The sequence below is a fragment of the Phoxinus phoxinus genome, assembly GCF_949152265.1.
Source record: "Phoxinus phoxinus genome assembly, chromosome: 24".
Taxonomy (NCBI): domain Eukaryota; kingdom Metazoa; phylum Chordata; class Actinopteri; order Cypriniformes; family Leuciscidae; genus Phoxinus; species Phoxinus phoxinus.
Window position 1 is genome coordinate 12,340,045 of NC_136899.1, and position 20,151 is coordinate 12,360,195.

Sequence of the window (20,151 nt, forward strand, 5' to 3'; positions counted from 1 at the left end):
TGCACAATTTAGCCATAATTGATTGGCAGTTAAGTCGCGGCCCATTACAACAAATTTGTTTATATTCTAAAAATGCAAATGTTTCTGAGGCGCAAATGGGGTCATAAAGTTGGGGAGCGGGTCTGAAGCATAAGACAGAAACATCCAGAGAGAGAGAGAGAGATGCAGCTGAGGAGAGATAGAGTCCAACCTGCAATTTCTGTGCTTTGATCTCCTCCACCATAATGGTCAAGCACTTAGTGAAGTCTGTCAGATCCTGGTCAGGCGTTTCCATTAGCTTGCAGTTCTGGAGCAAAAATAAGTCAAATTGGAAGACAGTATGTGGACAGCTGACAAATAAAACAGAATTTTTCATTCGACATCAAGAATTTGGGGAAAAGTTTATGAATGTTTTAAGTATGAATGCATAATTGGTAAATATCTTTTTTCACAAGTTTAACACACATTTTATACGCACACAGTAGTTATGTGTTAAGCACCAGATTCAGCAAAGGATTTATGCAAATCAAGGAATGGTGTAAACTGTAATAAGCGTAATATTACTTGCAGCATGCAAATAGTATCTATAATGAGCCTAATTTACATCGACAGGAGGAAAAAAAGTCATGGTGACTTCATTTACATACTCTCTGCACATTTATTACCACTTAAACATCATGGAAGGACGTTTGTGATAAAAAAAAAGCATGTTTGGGCTAAAATAAGGTGTGAAAAAGTGTTTAGTGAAGTTATTCCTATTAAATCTTTTTACACTGTGTTGAAGACCACTACAAAATATTTAAATATTTCAGAATTTAATGTGACCAACACAATCAAATAAAAAATGGGGCTAAATGGGAAAACAACAGCCTCTCTGGTTGTAAAAAAAAAAAAGTTTCGAAACTTTAAAGTTGATACACTACAGACTGCCTCCCGGCTTCTCGCTTTTTGTCTGATCGCACTTTGTGTTTTGTAAATGGGATCTCTTGCTGTGCGAATTCTTTGAGTGTCAGGAAGGGCAGAGGTGAACGTTGCTCGTTTTCCATTGCTCAGTTCCCTTGAACGGCTGCATATACACGGCCGTCGCAGGTGACTTCTCAAACGCAGCAGGTACCACAAAAATCCCGCATCCAAACGTCAGCCGTGGAGCTTGTTTCTGTTCCTTCCTTTATCCTCCACAGAGCATCACTCTAGTTTTTATTCCTTTTCAAACCCATTTAAATTCAAGCGTCATGGTCTGTCAAACTTCGCTTCCCCCAAAAGCCGCATACACCGGCTTAGGAATGACATAAAAATGCATGTATGCAGGATTATAACAATGCAAATAACCTCTGCTACTCATTATTTAGCAGATGGTTTTCATTCAAACTGACGTACAGTACACTAATTTCAGAGACGGTCCCACAGGAGAAGAGTGCGGTTAAGTGCTTTGCTCAAGGGCATAGTGCAGGCCTCTCGGTAACACTTCACTTCATAGGTTCACCAGCTTTGTTAAGAGCTTTAGCCACTAGACTGATACCACACCACACTGCACCTTTCCAGAATGACAGGAAGTCAGTGGTGTGAATCTGTGAAATCTACATGACTTGAGGAAGTGAGTGGCAGGGGGCCATAGCTGGAAAGGACAAAATATGAATCTCAATCAGAAAGTGTTGTCAGCCCAACTTTGTGTGCCAGATAAATAATATTGCAAAAGCGCTTGCATTAATATTTGACATATTTTTTTATATCGGTTTTGGAGAATTTATGGATATATTAATACCAGTGGCTCTCAAAGGGTTTTGCTTCAGGAAACAAGAGCAAAATAGTTTGTCATGCTGAAGTACAAAAAGTGCTTAAAATCAAACATTGAAATTCATTAATATTACGATGAACTTTATAGGCCAAATATTATGCATATTTATCAATATACAATAGGTAAAATCACCATTTAGAAACAAGAATGGTTAATTTCCCTCTTTAATTTCAATGGTTTCATGCTCTAGGCCAGTGATTTTGTGATTTCAGTGATGTCAAGGACCCCCCAAATATGATGCTATAAATACTAAAATATAAAAGCAGCTATATATTTTATTGTACTCTATGTACCATGTACAATACCCAATTAAACTGCATGAAGTGTGTAAAATTAAAATAAATGTTTCTAAAATGAAAGAACCACCTTATCCTCATTATACTGATGCAGAAGCAAATTATTAAAACAATTTCTGGAAATAATACTAATTTCATCATAACTATTTTCATGACTTCCAAGAAGAGAAAAAATATATAATATATACAAATAATATATAAAAAATATATACTTTTTAAAATGTGTTAAATTATTTATAATTTTCATAATTAATTATTATATATTTTGTTAATATATTAATTTATCACATTAACTTTTGATAGCCAAAAATTGTCGTCTTTTTTTCTTAAAAAGAAAAAATGTTTGACTGGAACAGTCTTTAAAGCCAAGACCTAAAATATGGGAAGTATTGCTATTCTAACTATGCTCAGCCAAATGGTTAATCATAAGGCAGATTTTTAATACGCCATTGAGCATTTTAGCAACCATAATGTATTCGAATACCTAATCATTTTGGGTTGTTCCACCATCTTCAACTATAACTATAAGAATTTGAATATAGGTATAAACCTCAAAAACAACTCGATAGATAGATAGTAAAGCATGCGCAAACTTGGAAATAAAAAGAAAGTAAAGGAGACATCACAAGAGAGTCCCAGAGAGAGTAGGCTTACCTTTTCTGTGTAAAACGCCTTGACCTCTGGCAGGATTGAATCAAAGTCTCCATTTATGTAGTCAGGGAGAAAACTTGATGGGAAGAGAGAGAGAGAAAAACTGATGTGAGAGCGAGTGGGAGAAGAGGGTGATGGGTAAAAAGGCACAATTTGTGCAGCCATCGGATCCTTTATTCATGTGAAATGAAGGTGCGTCTCTGACACGGGCCATGGAAAGCTTCAGTGACAGGACCCCACTAGAGCCATTCAACGCCTGCCAGTCACAGCACTATCTGTCCCCAGACATGACAAAAGCGACACGGACAGCCTCTTGACACAGTGAGGGGTTGAGAGAGAATTGATGCACAGTGCGCCGTTGCCGTATACCTCACCCCAAACTTTTGCAACATAGATTTACGATATATATGGAGGCAATGACAAGATTTTCTTCGCTCAGATGGGCAGAGTATTCATTTTGAGAAAGGCAGATCATGTCGGGGCTTCTTTCGTTTTATTCCCTGAGAGAAGAAAGGCTGCGTGGGTATAGGTAGGCATTAAAGCATAAAGACTCGATGTCACGATTTCACGGTCCGCCGGGCGGTGCATGTAGCCGCTGAATGAGCAGAGATGCGCCGCCGAGCTGGTTTAAGAATAACACGGCAGCGGATTACAGGAGCACTATCTTCATCTCACGGATGAATCTGAGGCCCTACCAGGAGAACACCGGCTGTGTTATAAACAGGTTGTGTGTGGATAAAGCCAGTACAATGATACTAAATTGACACTAAGCTTGCTAAGACAATCATCAGTTTTACTACTGCTCATGTTTTAAAATGAATTATTCATTTAGTTCTTTTAAACAACAAGTAATTGGAAAATAAGAAATGCAATTCTGTTTTTAATGACTTTGCAGTCTTTTTAGAGGCAGCATGATTGGAATCCGATTCTTGGACTAAACTATATGTGACCCTGGACCACAAGTCGCACGGGTATATTTGTGGCAATAGCCGACAATACATTGTAAGGGTCACAATTATAGATGTTTCTTTTATGCCAAAAATCATTAGGATATTAAGTAAAGATCATGATCCATTAAGACATTTTGTAATTTTTCTACCGTAAATATATATTTTTTTAAAATTGTGAATGGATGCAGCAAAATCACATCATTGAGATTTTCTCAATGTTTCGATTTTTTTGCACCCTCAGATTCCAGATTTTTAAATAGTTGTATCTCGGCCAAATATCGTCATATCCTAACAAACCAATGGAAAGCTTATTTGTTCAGCTTTTTAAAACCCTTGTGACTGGTTTTGTGGTCCAGGGTCACATATCATCCCCTTGGAATTATAAGGTTATATCTGACATTTTTGTAAAAATGTAGTTATTCACATATTCGTATTCTGTGACCACTTCTTTACATTATGTGATGTTGTTTTTTAAGTTGTGTACAATTTGGAACTTTTTATTTAGAAAACTTTCTACAGTCGAATGGAATGCAAAAACTTTGAAGCTCAATATCTCAAAACCAGTCAGAATGCAGATAGAACCTTATAATTCCAAGGTGGCGATATATTAAACAACAATATAGGGCTGTGCAATATATCGAAATATCTCAAATGTACATATTGCAATATAGCAACGACTTGCAAAAAAACGGGGTCATGAACAAAAGACTAAATCTCTCACCGCTCTTGGCTGAATAGTTTTTGTAGCTTTAATACGAATCAGTATATATTTAATTCATACAGTGTTTCTTTTTTTTTACATTTGATTATTAAATTTCTGTTGTTAAATAAACCTAAGGCCTACCTGAAACCCTAAACCCCCCTGTTTACACTGATGTTAAAATGACACTTCTTATGCTACTAGTGAAACACTGCTGTTCACTTTCAGAAGTTGTAGGGATGCTTTCTTCTGACAAAAAGTATGTGAAACATGTATGAATATAACATTTTAAATATAATTTACGTTTATTTTACACACATTGGGTCTCATTCATGAAACACGAGCAGAACGAATATTTGTGTAAATCGTGTGTAAAGTGGTTCTGGCGTAAATTTTTGGATTCATTAAAATGTTCGTATTTTCCAAATATTAGTTGGTACCAATGAAATCTACACATGCTCCCAACCACGTGTAAATAGAGCGTTTAACTTCCGAACGTTTTTCTCATTAATGAGGCTGCATTTTAATTCACCTTAATCGGGTACATATTTAGCTACACACAGCATTTTGAAAAAATATTATTATATATAGTAATTACATATGGTTTTTCTTTTTACTTTTATTATGAGAGCCAGTAATAGCATCTGCAAACGGTACACTTTAATCAAATAATTAATTGCTTTCAATAGGGCTGGGCTATATTTTTTCGAAGTGAACTAATTTGTTTTTTGCAGTCGCTTCATGTCGAACCATTTTCTTTTCACTCCTGGGACTGTTCGATTAACAGATGAAACTCCAGTAACTGCATCTGTAATATCTGCCAAGCTTCCTTTTTTTAGGACCGGATACGCCACTATGTACGCTTGAAAATAAAATGTGGCGTTTTTAATGAACATCTGATAATAAAACTTGCATCTGAGAAATTGTTCTTTTTCATTCGCTTTTGAGAAGACATGTTGAAATCCTTCGTTTGGTGTCATAATATGATGCCCATATATAGTTGTCAGTCGGATTTAATGGGCGGGATTTATGGTAATTGAGAATGAGCGTGCACGCGCATATCACATTTTTCTTCAATATCGTGCAGCCCTACAACAAAACAAAACAAACATTTCACTGACAAAATCTATAATGAGCATCTTTAACTAAACAATGTAATGAACAACTAGTCAGTAATTAAACAGATTTTTTTTTCTTAGTTAGTTGCAAACTTTATGAGTTTGATTCACTAAAAAGAACATATTCATTAGAGTCATTCTTTCAGCAAATGGACTACACTGGGTTGATTCACGAAACAATAAAAAAAATAAAAAAAACTTTTATTCTAGCTTCACGCTTCCCTTTTTTATCAACACTTGAATGTAGGCAAGTTTCATTAAAAAAGCAACATCAGAAAGCTGAGAAAATCGCGTTTTTGTCCATTTGTCTGGATGGGATTCAGAACGACAATCAAAACATAGATTAAGTAAATCGAGTCCATCAACACAGCCAAAGCTTTCACAGTCCTATAGCTCGTCCTGGGTCGACATTTAATTCGGTAACATAGGCAATTTTGATTCATATGCTATTTAATGTTGATGATCGCGTTTAATTTACATATGCATATGATATTACATATTTCTTCTTCTTCATTGTCTGTGTTTTGATCAGGAGATTCAGCACTCTTTCAGAAAACGCCTAATAGCGCCCCGATGGCAGGGAAGCGTTTTCTCAAATTATGGAAAATTCCATCGATGGCAGGGAAAGAGTTAATAGAACATTTAGGGTCAAAATGTGAAAACCATTAATGGAACCGTTAAATGTAAATCAAAAAGTGATCAAGCATATTATATCATGTTAAGATTCAATGTGGTTACAATTTGTGCATCTACTAATTGTATTATAAGCCCCAATTAATCTTTCTGCCAAAAAATCTGGAACATCTAGAACACTTCTGGCTTTGACCAAGGGTTCAATGTGCAAGAAAAAGCAATTCAAAGCAATGAACAGTTTTAAAGTTTCCTGTTGTGTGCGCGCGCCAACAGACTCCCCGTTAAACAGGAAACCATAAATAACCCTCAGCAGTGACAGTCCTGCGGCCACATTAAGGTGAAGCTAAATGAAACCGTTCCTTTTGACATTTTATCAGCAAAACAGCTCTTCTCACCGCAGAGCTCAAATTGGAGGCAAAATACACCTCTTTTACATTCAAATTAAAGTGTCACTTAAAGTTAATCGTAACGCAGGGACTATACCTCATTGGAAAAGAACTCGGCACAGAGAAAATTAGAATTAAGAATTGAAGTAATTCCAGAAGGTCAAGACCAACGCCAATGGGAGAACCTGAGATCAGACAACCTGTCGCATCAGATGCTTTATTCATTTTGTCACAGCCCAAAGAGACAAGACAGACAGACGAGATCGCAGTTATCGGTCTGGCTTCCTTGTTGTTTTCTTGTTACGCGCTCTAAAATAACATCAATGAAGATGTGGGGTGGTGAAAATTGGCCTCCCAAGTGACATTCAGGAACAAAACTACATGCAAATCCTTAAACGTCTTGTATTTTGTTGCAGCCTTTGTTTTCTAATAAGTGATGTGACTGTTCATCAACAGGGGAGCTTGGTATTGGCTTCATTTGGCGCAGCACAAATTTCGCTCTATTTTTTAAGTCAATAAGCCCACTCAGGACTTAAATAACAGATCGCCTGCTTTATGCCTGGCAGTTTCACACACCTCTCAGAAGACCCCTCAAGAGACCTCTTCAGCTGTTGCTTCATTACAGGCAGGCTGGTGAAATCATAAAGCCGCCCCTCCTGAGTGGATCATCTGAACAGACGATCAGCTTTTGATTATGCCTCAGAGTTCATTTTCGACTCCTTCATAATCAGTAAAGGTCACACAAGTTATTTAGAATAACTACAGCCGCACAACAAGTACCGAGCTGAAGTACTGTACATTACTGTGTATCTATGGTGACATACATATATGCATATATTATGCATAGTCACGATAATGAAGTCACAACTACTGGCTGAAATGACTGATCTTTTAGTACAACCTTAAAGTCCCCCTATAGTCAATAATAAAAAATAAATAAAAAAATCTTAAAAAAGCCTTAAGATAGCGTGAAAGTAACTCTACACCCTTGCTCCATTTAGTATACGTGGTTCTATGAATATGCAAATTAGCCCCGCCTCCACTCACTCACACCAGCTCAGAGATTCACTTGTTGGCAATCACACGTTGAAGGAATTGGTTTAAAGGTAGTCTGTCAGAAACACCAGCGGTTTCAAACCGTGTTTTTGGTTCACTGCTGTTTTAAAGAGAAAATACTAATGGTGTTGACTTATGAATTTGCATATGGTTTGTCTTAAAGCATATTAAAAACAACACATAGACATAAACAACATTAAAAGCTTGATTTTCACTTCAACTGATGGACTTTTCATTGTTGTTTTTTGAAACTTAGTAAGCATTATTACTTATTTCATGTGTGGTAGCCAATCATAGCAACAGTGATTTACATATAGAAGTATTAAAGGAATGGCCAAAAAAATCTAAAATACTAACATTATAAGTAGATTAAAAGAGGACAGATAAAGGTTAAATGTAAAATGTAATTTATTCCTGTGATGGCAAAGCTGAATTTTCAGAAGCCTTTACTCCAGTCTTCAGTGTCACATGATTCTCAAGATTAACATTTACGACTTACTTGTGAAAATAGTAGCACAGCGATTAAAAGATGTAAAGGGATAGTTCACCCAAAACTGAAAATTCTGCAATCATTTACTCACCCTCAGATTCTTCTAAACCTGTGTGAATTTATTTATTCTGCTAAACACAAAAGAAGATATTTTAAAGAACATGGATAACCAAAGAGTTGATGGACCCCATTGAGTCAAGTCAAGTCAAGTCAAGAGTATTTGTATAGCGCTTTAGATTGTATCAAAGCAGCTTCACAGTATTAAATTAAAATACTAATAAAACGTCCATGTTTGGTAATGCTAATCAATAGAATTATTGATTGATTCATTAAATTGACTTCCATAGTATGAAAAAAAAATACTATGGAAGTCAATGTGGTCCATCAGCTGTTTGGTTTACCATTTTTCAAAATGTCTTCTTTTGTGTGAAAGATGAAAGAAATTCATACAGGGTTTGGAACAACTTAATAATGACAGAATTTTCAGTTTTCGGTGAACTACCCCTTTAATGAAACTTTCAGAAAGAAACTTGTCTCACTTGTCTGTTTCTGGGCTAAAGAAACAGTAGCGGTTTTAAGAGAAATATATTTATGTACCAATCTAACAGCTAATGAGCCATCTGAACATTGGGAGATTATCCAGGGAGCGATCACTGTTGATAATCCAGACATTCTGGGACTAGAAACCTGTTCCATAATAATGGCCGATACCATCTGCAAATGGCAGAGTAAAGCATGGTATGTTTCATGAGCTCCAAAGCAATAGTGTGTTCACTGCTTCAGTTCAAATAAAACTGAGCTTTCTAAACTAATCAAAACGTACCAGGAAAGGTCAATGCAGTAATTACATTTAAGGCAGTGTGAGATAATAACAGGATATGTCTTGATCTGTGCACCAGCTCTGAAGATTTCCCTCCCTGTCAGCTCCTGTTTGCACAGGGAGATTAAAAATGAATAATCACTGTGGATGCATGTAATTAGGCAAGGCCAGAGGTCTGCCAGACATATGAAATGTGTTCTGGTCCTGCATCAAAAAGACTTCTGGGAATGATCGCTGCTCACAAACGAGTATAAAACAAGAAGATGCCATAATGTGAAGACAGATTTGCAAGTATCATTAGTTACACACTGGTTTTGTTCAATTCAGCAATTTTCAATTAAAGGGATACAGTTCACCCAAAACTTCTGTCATCATTTATGCACCCTCACATCTTTTCAACATAATAAAAGCTATACGATATCACTGTTAGAAACAGACCACAATTTTAAAGCTGCCGTCGGCAAGTCTGGCAGATTGAGGGGACTTAGACAAAATTTTGAATGTTTACAACTCTCATGCCCCTCCCCCACTACCAACGAGCACCCGCCCATCGTCAGTGCGTGTGTACCTGAATTTCTGTGAACGCGTCTGTCTCTTCAGCATCGATCAACACCATAGACTCGGAGGTAGGCTGCCCTGGCTAATCTATCAATAGATAGCAATAACCGAGGAATTGGAAGCTTGTTATTAGATTTTCTCTCTGCCATCACGCTTCGTACAATCCTCAGGCGAACTTCAGGCGTGTCGTGTGCATGTGATATTGTAACGTCCGCGTCTGCGCGAGGGAGGGGGATCTGTGATTTGTGCACGACCTGTGATTGACAGTCAGATCTCACACCCCCCTGCGCTGATTAGACCCGATGATCCGGGACGGTGGATTTTTGCAAAACAAAATAACACGCTCCAGGTGGAGTTAGAAGCTCGGGTTTTTTTTTCTAAAACCACCTTATTTATGTTGTTCTGTCGGATTATAGTGTCAATTTCACTGAATTTGATCAAAAAAATGTTGCCGACGGCAGCTTTAAGTTGTTATTCATTGATGATCCTATCCTCAATGAGCTGGGATCACTGGCAAGTGAGTTGAACTTTAGGCTGGTTTTGTGAACTGAAACAACACATTTACTTAAAGGGCACCTATTATGGAATTTTGAAATTGACCTTTCATGTAGTGTGTAACATAGATCTAAGTGAACAAAAACATCCTGCAAAGTTTGAAATATGAAAGTGCACCGTATATAAAGTTATTGTCTTTCAAAACTAAGAGTCGACTCTGAGTCATTTTTATGAATCGTTAGAAGACCGAAGCTTTTTCTCTGACTAGATGACGTCAACTTGTCAAGTTATTTGAATACGATACGCCCACTTATTGCGCTCCAAGGCCAGCAGGGAAAACATCATGGCGACGAGACGCTGTGTTCTGAAGTGCGACTCAAAAGCAAACTTTTTTCATCTGCCCAAGGAGGAGCATTTGAAGACTAAGTGGCTACAATTCATATATACAACTATACCACAGAAGTATAGTCCGAGCCTTGTGCTTTGCTCGCGCCATTTTCAAGACGATTGCTTTACCAACTTAAATGCACTCAAACTTGGATTCGCGAGCCGGGCTGATATTGAAGGAAGGTTCAATTCCAAATGTATTTGCATCAGCTTCCTCCTCCGTATCACAACCTGTAAGTTTTATTAATAATTGTTGCTTTTATGTTTTATGTAGCATGCTTAATAATTATTTTGTTTGTTGTGTAAGCACCGTTTAGCTTCTAGGTCTTCAATGACAATTGTATTGAGATAGCCTATGTGAAGTGTTTGTCGTTGTTTTCGGAGTTGTCTTAAAGAATAGAGTAATACCTCGTAGTAACATAACTACATTTTTTTTTTTTTTTTTTTTGTAAAAACGTTATGTTTATGCATCGGGCTAACGCAAACAAAGACTGATTGTGCTTTTACAATATGAACTCTGGGCTATGCTCGCTAACATAACATTACATTCTTTATCTTATTTTTAGTTTTTTACTACAAACTACAAAGCAGTGGACTATAATAATTATTATAACACAATTTAATTGATAAAAGCATCATTGTACTCCGTGTTAAACAATAAGTATTATCTATGTAAACACTGCTGGGTCATCTGACCAATCAACGCAGATTAGCGTCGCGCAAAGGAGGGGTTTGAAAAATGAGTCGTTGAACGATTCATTTGGGAGTCGGTGAGCAAATCAGGTAAAAATAAATGCATATTATACGACAACAAAAGTGTTTTTTGTCATTGCATGCATGTAAAACTGTTGTTGGGGACTCCCTAAACAACATTAGGAACATTTTAAATGTCATAATAGGTGCCCTTTAAAAGATCTGAATCATTCAGACCATTTTTTGTGTGAGAACTGAATCAACCAATTCATTGAAAAGATTTGAATTATTCAGATCGGTTTTGAACTGAATTAAACAATTCACTGGAAAGATCTAAATTATGTATACTAGTATGGAATTACATGAGGGTAAGCACATTACAGAAATATAATTTTTAGATGAAGTATCCCTTTAATTCCTTCAAAAATGTTAATTCCTTACTAATACTTCCATGAAAGGAAGAACTAAAAAAGCACTGCATCTGTCGATGATATTCATCTCCAAATATGGAATATTTTGCTTGTTGCTCAGACCCAATTAATTTCCAGCGAGTAGATATTCCCTAATGACGACGCATATGGCTAACTGTCTGGAGAAGACTTCTATACTCCGTTCTGGCAGCTCTGAATAAAATCTACAGATGACAACAAAAGCATACGGAGTAAAGCAATGACAGGTACAAGAGAATTGATGGATGTGACATGGAACAGGGCCTGCTGTATGTGTGCATTCAAAAGAGATTGTTTATTTTTTTGGAACGTCCTTTGAGGTGTCTTTGGCAGTGCTGCTGCAAGCTGATAAGCTCAAAACAACAAGCTTCTGACGATCGCAGTCGAAACATACTTTACTGGCAGTGTGCTGAACGGATCATTAGCTCCCTACGAAGAAATTCTGACTCCCTTAAATACGCCTGCCGTCACAATAAACCAGCTGTTTTGAAGCAGCAGCTCAGTCTATTATATGTGGCGTAATATATGTCAATTTCATTTTTTCTCATTTGCTGTGTTTATTATCCTATTTGAATAATTTTACTGGCTCAGGCTTTTTAAAACCAATATCATGTTTATCAATTTAAAGAAGTGTACTTGCCAGAGAGGGAGAGTGTTTCATGTTTTCAGTAATTAAAAGTTTTAACAATCATTGTGATGCTATTAAAAGACACTGGCAATTTTTAAATACAAAAAATTGTGTTTTGAATTACGAATTTACTACTTTCTTTTGCTTCATGCTGCTAACTTGAATTAAAAGGTTCACCCAAAGATGAAAATTATCACATAATTTACTCATTCTCAAGCCATCCTTCATCTTTCTTTCAGCCAAACCTAATCAGAGTTATATTAAAAAATACCCTGGCTCTTCCAAGCTTTATAATGGGAGTGAATGGTACCTTAGATTTTGAAACCCAAAAAAGCACATCCATCCAACATAAAAGTAATCCATACAAATAAACAGGGTCAATAAAGGCCGTTTCCGGAAGCTAGTGATGATAGTAATTTTTGGGAAATTTTTAATTGCCTTTTAATAGCTTAACCCTTTAAGCTTTATTAACAACACTTGCTGTACAAGGTTTCCACTTGTCGCTCCTTTTCTTTGAAAAACGCAAAAATCTGGGTTACATTAAAAGCACTTACAATAGAAGCGAATAGAGCCAATCCATAAACATTTAAAATACTCACTGTTTAAAAAGTATTTTAGGGCATTGTTTACTAACCTTTTCTGTGTGCATCCAATTTTACAAATTGTTGCCATGACAACTCAACACTAAAACCCTAACATGATTGTAAAAATGATAAGAACTACATAACAGCTGACATAATACACAAGTTCGAACAAAATAATTAAGTTACTGTGCTTTAATAAAATCATAAGCCTCATACAGTAAATTCCTCACTGTAATCTCGATTTTTGCTTTTTACAAATTAAACATGGGACAAGTCAAAATGACTTTTTGCAGTAATCTACATTATGAATACATCATGATCCATACAAATTCATGATTTTTCCAAATGTAAAGACACCAAAGTTACCAAAATAGTCCATACAACAGTTTTTTTGTTCTTTTTGGAGCTTAACAACTAAACATTTTCTAGGTGACAGCATTTGTTTTTGGAGGGACATGAGGCTAAGTAATGACAGAATTGTAACTTTTGGACAATCTATCCCTTTAAATAAACAAATGCTCCAGTATGTGTTTAGTTCCATCCCTCAGTTGTGATTTCCATGCTTGGAGAGTCTGATATTCAGCTTTATTTTTAGGTGGTAGAATGAAAAGGGGACCCAAACAAAAGAAAACAATTGAAAACCGCTCAGGAGAGGAGAGAAGTACCCAATTTAGAGGCCTGGAGATGAATCTGGCCTGTCAGCCACTGACAAAAGGTGATGGATTAGGAGTTAAGTCCTCTGAAAGCACTCTGGCAAGCAGGATACTCCTGAGGCCTCCTACAAGTCCAGCAGTTCTGAGAATGAACATGTGCAATGACACCAGAACCTTGACATCACCAGATCCATCTCTGCCCTCCGAGTCAATAGTGATGGGAGCCAAAATAGGTTCTCACCTCTCGCGACGACCCTCCGTGAGCCGGTACAGATGATTGGCACCTCCGTCGGCACAAGCCCGGATCTGGGCTGAAACGGCAAAAAAAGAAAGAAATAGGAGGTGCTTAGATGACTCCTTGATCGGCTTCATTACAACTCAGATCTCGGAGCAAACATGAGTGAAGAGGTAAATATCATTGAAATCACATTATACGGCTTTACGTTTGAAGCCATTTCAGAGCCCATCTCGGTAACTGCTGACATGCCCGAATGAAAACAAATAGATTATTCTAGATCATGGCCGTCATGACAGTAATGGCTCCCTTGTGCCTTTCGCGAAAGCACTAATCATTTTCAGGATGAAGGTCAGTCTGTCCTGTCAGGATCATCATCGATTCTGATAAGCATGGTGAGACTTGTCATTTTCAAGGTAAGGCCAGTGACTTAACTAAATCCAGTTAAACATGCCACTGGTTTTGATGAGGGATATGACAGCCACATCTACATAATGAATCTTGATCTACACTGTGTAATACTTCATACTATATCATATAATGATGTCTTTAGGCATTACCTTTGATGAAAAACAGATATGATAAACATAAATAAACATGAAAATATTTAAAAGTTTTGTAACATTTAACTGAATACATTTATATTAAAGAAATATATATATTTATATATACATAAATAATATTTGTATAATTGTATACAATAGCGTATAATATTATATACAATTAATATAATACATGTATTAAAAACATAATTGGTATATTACATACAAATAAATAAACTTCCTAAAATTATTAAATATACTGCATAAAAATGTGCATAAAGCATATTCATGTTATATACATTTATATTTAGCAATATATTCAGATTTAGTATTATTATAATAAATAATATACAAAACACAATATATTAAAAAATAACTATTAAAAATTATGAAAAGACGTATTAAAGACACCCTTTATAAATCACTATATAAACAGGCTTCACATAAAGTGTTACCTGAGATTCGGTTTCAGTTTGTGAATTCAGTGCAGGCCAACAGATCAGAAAGATGTCGCAGCATATGCTCAGTTGGAAACGTACAAAAAAACATCTAAAAGTGACATTAAAATGATAATCCTGCCGACTTTGAAGTCTGACACGAGCAGAAGTTCAGAAGAAGTGCTCTTCACTTTTTGTAGCTGATGAACTAAAGCACACAGATGTGGGATTCACTCTCTAGACAATAGCAAGAAGTAACAAATAGGAATGTAAAATCTTAACTGAATAAATTAGTTATTTTAAACCAGGTGCTTTGAGAGTGACGGCTTTCCTTTGAAGACTTTTCTTCCTTCTTTTATCAAGTAGCTTGGTTATAAGCCTGCAATCCTATTATTTAAAACAACACAAACCCAACGGTACTGCATTTAAAAACAAACAACTGTGACTTTTATGTTTTGTTTTGATTTTCTCACATAAAGTTCCATGAAAAAGGGAGGGAACATTTTCACGGTTGCATGAAACAAAGACGATATTCTGGGACAATCACTCAGATGTTATGCTTATGAGAGTGAGGAATTGTCACAAAGATCATGTCAAGAAGAACGTAATCTTGTCAGCACAGTTGGTTTATGACCAAGCGTCAAGGGAAGAGAATTGGATCATACGCCTCATGAATAATGGAATGCGTTTGTAAGACACTCCTGCAATCCTAATGGACACGATGACTTTGGGCATACTGTTAAAACAACGTCTTTCAGGTGAAAGCACTATTTTAAACAGTTAAACACCTACAGATTGGTGACACAGAAAGGGGTGGAAGCGCTTGAACAACACAAGAACATTCACTTTCAATTTACATGCCACCTTCATTGACTGAATAAGATTCTGCACTCCTGAAAACGTGATAATACACTTTATGAATGCTTGTAAGGGTCATCTTGCTCTGGGTGACATACAAATGACACTTTTGTTGCCATTGTTGTCTGTTCTCCCACTTGTCTAGACTTCTAAACAATGTCTTAGACCACATGACTCAATAAATCAAAGTCAACCTTGCATTTGTACTGCAGTTTAAAGGCTATTCTGTGGCCAACTACTGATTGACATAAGCAACCGAGAGTCTCCTATATCAACAGGGCATTCACTACACAAAAACAGAGCTGTCAATTAAGATCAGTTAATCACATGAGAAAAGTCATCAAATTATAATTTGTTTATTGTAACTGAAAAGACGTTAAAAGTTTTTATATATATATATATATATATATATATATATATATATATATATATATATATATATATATATATATATATATATATATATATATATCTCATCGTACCAAATTAATGGTATCCATCCATGCTGAGAAAAGCCCCTATATGTATTTAATGAATTGATATATTGCATTATTGTGCATAACATTATTTAAGTAAAGTCTTTAATAGACAGAAAGTGTATATGGCCATTGCACACTGAGTCCGAAATTCGCATCCGAAATTTTCGCACGTTAAAAAATAAATATGACCTCACGTTATGTCAATCACGCTTGCACACTGCCTCCGAAACTTTCGTCTGTCATAAAAAAAATTGAAACGGGTTCGATTTTCTGCGTTTTTCGCACCCGTAACAAGCAGTTTGAATGGTGTTTGAATGGTGCTTTGACAATTCAGAGCCACCGAATCACGAATACGAAAAAACGCATACGAAAATTTCGGACTCAGTGTGCAATGGCCTTAAGTGTATATAAAAGTTTATAGTTTTTTTATTTCCATATTCTTGAACATACACATCCATATTTTAATTTGTGTTTTTAAAACTTGTATGACAAAAATCTTTATTTTGGTCTCTTTCGCACTGATAAGAAAAAACGTGAGGTGATCGCGCTGGCGCAACCGCCGACCCCAATAAATGCAGTTATTGCTTTTTTATTAAAATGATTTATTTTAGACTATTTAAAAGAGTGGTGCAAAATAATAAATAATGAATCGAAAAGTAATTCAAAATATATATATATATATATATATATTATTTAATTTTTTTACAATGGTCCAAGGTTCACTCCTCTCTGTAATGACCCATGGACCCATGCTTACACGATTACACAGCGAAATCATTTGCTCTTCAGTTCTGAAATAATGCCTCATGATGATGCATCCAAGCCAGTAATTCATTAGTTCCCAGACAGCTAAATTGGTCTGGCAAAGACATCATTATTTGTTCATAGTGTGATTACACTGGCGTTTTCAATGCAGTCTCGGGAGGTGAATCAAAGAAGCTGTTCTGTAAAGATCCCATCAAAGTAAACAGCATGCAACATCTCTAACTGGAAAAAACAGGGCGTAATTCAGTCTAGCCGTGAACTACATCTAGGAGCAAGACTTGAAAGCTCCGGGCTGAATGCAAATGACTCATTATTTCAATAGGCAAATCTATTAATATGAAGACTTCAATAAAATGAAGACTTAACCACATGCAGAGCACAAAAGGCAATAGTCTAACATTCATGGTCATGAATCTTGAGAATCGACGGCACTTAAACGGCTGCCAGTTCTAAATAAGCTGTGAATACCTAACCTGTGGTTTCAATCACAGCGGCAAGATCATGTGAGCTGCTTCGTCTAAGACTTGGAGTTTAAGAATCATCATCTTCTAGCATCGGTCACACAGGTAAGGAACATTGAATCAGTGAGTCATTACAATCAAGAAGAAGTTTACGGCGGGACCTCCAATAGTAAACAACCAACCATTCTCACTTTTTGGTGAGGCAGCATTACGACGCACGGAGACGCTGGAGGGGGTAAATCATCTCTGAATGCTCTTTCACCGAAGCCCTGGTGCAGGACAGATAACCTTGTAAATAAACACTTCATAATCCACCAGCGGTGCTTCCTCTTCCTGTCATGAACTTTTGCTACCCGGTCTGTGTTTTATGGGGGACAAATATTGATGAGGCAGACTTTGCAGTCGCTGATTTAATGTCTTTTGGCAGTGGAAGTGAAGTGAAGCCTGTGGCCTGTGTAAATCAAAGAGGGCCGAGTGGTCAACGAGCAAAATGGAAGCTTAGTTTGCCTTTTAAGCTGGTTTCTTTATCCTCAAAAGAGTTCAGAGAAAGAGAATGGGTACACAAGTTTTTATTTAAGTCTATAATTTTGTATTTCCTTTGAAATAGAAAGTTTGAGCAGAATATATTTTCTAATAGCCTTTTTCACAGGCATAAATCATTTGATTCTTGCTGTCTGTTGCAGCATTGGTATTTCTCATTCTAGAGAGCATCTGATTGGACAGAAATCAGTGGAGTACAAGATGAGTCATCAATATTTTAGCTCAATTTTCCTGGAATAGAAAAACTACATTTTAAATGTGTAAATTACTGTCCAAAAGTGTGGGGAAAGTAAGCTTTTTAAATGTTTTTGAAAGAAGTCTCTTGCTCACCAAGACTGCATTTATTTGATCGAAAATACAGTAAAAATATTGTGAAATATTACAGTTGAAAATATATATTTTTCTATTTGAATATATTTTAAAATGTAATTTATTCCTGTAAAGTGACAAAGCTGAATTTTCAGTTGCCATTACTCCAGTCTTCAGTGTCACATGATCGTTCAGAAATCAAAGAAACATGCAGTTTGTTGTGCTGCTGCTTAATAGTTTTGTGGAAACGTGATACATATTTTTCAAGATTATTTGACGAAGATAGACAGCCTCAAAGCTATAACAGACATGGCATAAAAGCCCCAAAATCTTGCCCCAAAATCATTATCAAGCCCATCAATTGATCCAAACTCACAGTCCGTCTATTGACCAAAACGCTCAAAAAGACTTAAATAAAAGTTCTGCCAATCCTCTATCACAGTATTGCAAAACAAACCATAAAAAAATCAGGCTGTTTCACACGTTTCAATACCGAGGGAAGGATAATAACGATTTCACATACCACAATATGTGGAAAAAGGGTTTCTGGACAGGAGAGAGAAATGGTGTACTAGAGTGTGTCTGATTTTTGTGGCACTGTCAATTCTTCAACACACCAAGCTTTTATCAAAACAGGACGTTTGAAGCATTTCCTTCAATAAACCCCAGTGTTAGAGGAAGGTGGAGAGGAACAGCTTACAGGAGATGACTAAGGCTTCCACAAATCCGATTTGGTTTTTTCATATTCAACCTTTAAGACTGACTGTCAATACTGTCAATTTCGCAAGTGGTGAAATTTGTTTTTGACAGCATAGTCAATGTCAGGTGTGATGAATATCATTGATGATGTCAGCAGAATGGCAAGAGACTTTCTCGTACAACAACGAAGAGTGAAAGTGTGGAAGTTTTGCCATTGCTCATGTCTACAGCAGCATGACTCACCATAATGCTGAACTAATAAGGTGCGCGAGACAACATAAGTGACATTTTACACACAAATTCATATCCAAAACCGCTGACTCGTACACTCATTTACATTCACTACATAGTGAATGACGTCTATAGGGTGACTGTCTTCAATAGGGTGAATAAAAATGAGTGTAATACAGCTTCATAAAATATGAATGTAAACATTCTGACTGAGACACAATGCAAAATAATATATACAGTATACATCTTAAAAATAAGAATGATTTGGTTTGGGAACTTTGGATTGTATGTGTTTTTTGCTGTTCACCAATTAAAAAATTAAACAGATTTGATTTGGGCACATCAAAAATGAATTTTCAACTTGTTTCATACCAATTTTCAGAGGGAAACTTCTGGCTTTACACTACCATTCAAAACTTTGGGGTCAAAAATCATTTTTGGTAACACTTTAGTTTAGGGTCCAATTCTCACAATTAAATAGTTGCTTGTTAGCATGCTTGTTACTAGGATATTGGCTGTTTCTTAAAACACATATTAATGCCTTATTCTTCATGGCATTCTACAACCCTTAGCCCTACCCAATACCTAAACTTAACAACTAACTATTAATAAGCAGTAATTAAGTTTAGGAGTTTACGGAGGCAAAAGTCATAGTTAATAGTGTTTATATTTAATAATTTTGTTAAGAAAGGACAGATTACAAAAGTAGCCATAAAGATATTTACATTGTTAAAGAAAATTCAAATAAATGTTGTTTTTTCTATTAATCAAAGAATCCTGAAAAAAATCTAATCACACTTTCCACAAAAAATATTACACAGCACAACTGTTATATTTTGTTGATCACCAAATCAGCATATTAAAATGATTTCAGAAGGATGTGACACTGAAGACTGCTGAAAATTCAGCTTTGCCATCAAAGGGAATGACATTTTAAAATATATGGGGAAAAAAAATCTGATTTCAATTTCAAATTGTAATAATATTTCAAAATATAAATGTTTTTACTGTATTACTGATCAAATAAATGCTTCTTCCAAAAACAAAAATAAATCTTACCAACCCAATTTTTTAAATGGTAGTGTAACAAAATAGAAATGGACAAAAACAAGGCTGTGAGTAACAGAAGTACAGAAGGATCAATAATGGGTCCACAGGTAACAAACTACAACATAATGAACAAACAGTATTTCCGTTCCTCGCAGCCTTGTTTTCGTTAGTTTTGAATTAAGCATGGCAGCTACTCTGTGCATTTACCAATCCACTAGTAACTT

At 36.0% G+C, this 20,151-nt stretch overlaps 1 protein-coding gene across 8 annotated transcripts in view; it reads right to left on the reverse strand.

Moving 5' to 3' along the window:
• tpk1 (thiamin pyrophosphokinase 1) overlaps positions 1 to 20,151 on the reverse strand; it is a 60,967-nt gene that overhangs the window by 29,768 nt on the left and 11,048 nt on the right. For all 8 annotated transcript variants that reach the window (XM_079602638.1, XM_079602634.1, XM_079602635.1 and 5 more), the window contains 3 exons: positions 13,563 to 13,632; positions 2,725 to 2,797; positions 191 to 286 (listed from right to left, as the gene is read on the reverse strand). In XM_079602638.1, the coding sequence (XP_079458764.1) occupies positions 191 to 286; positions 2,725 to 2,797; positions 13,563 to 13,632 (239 nt within the window). The remainder of the gene's footprint in view (positions 1 to 190; positions 287 to 2,724; positions 2,798 to 13,562; positions 13,633 to 20,151) is intronic.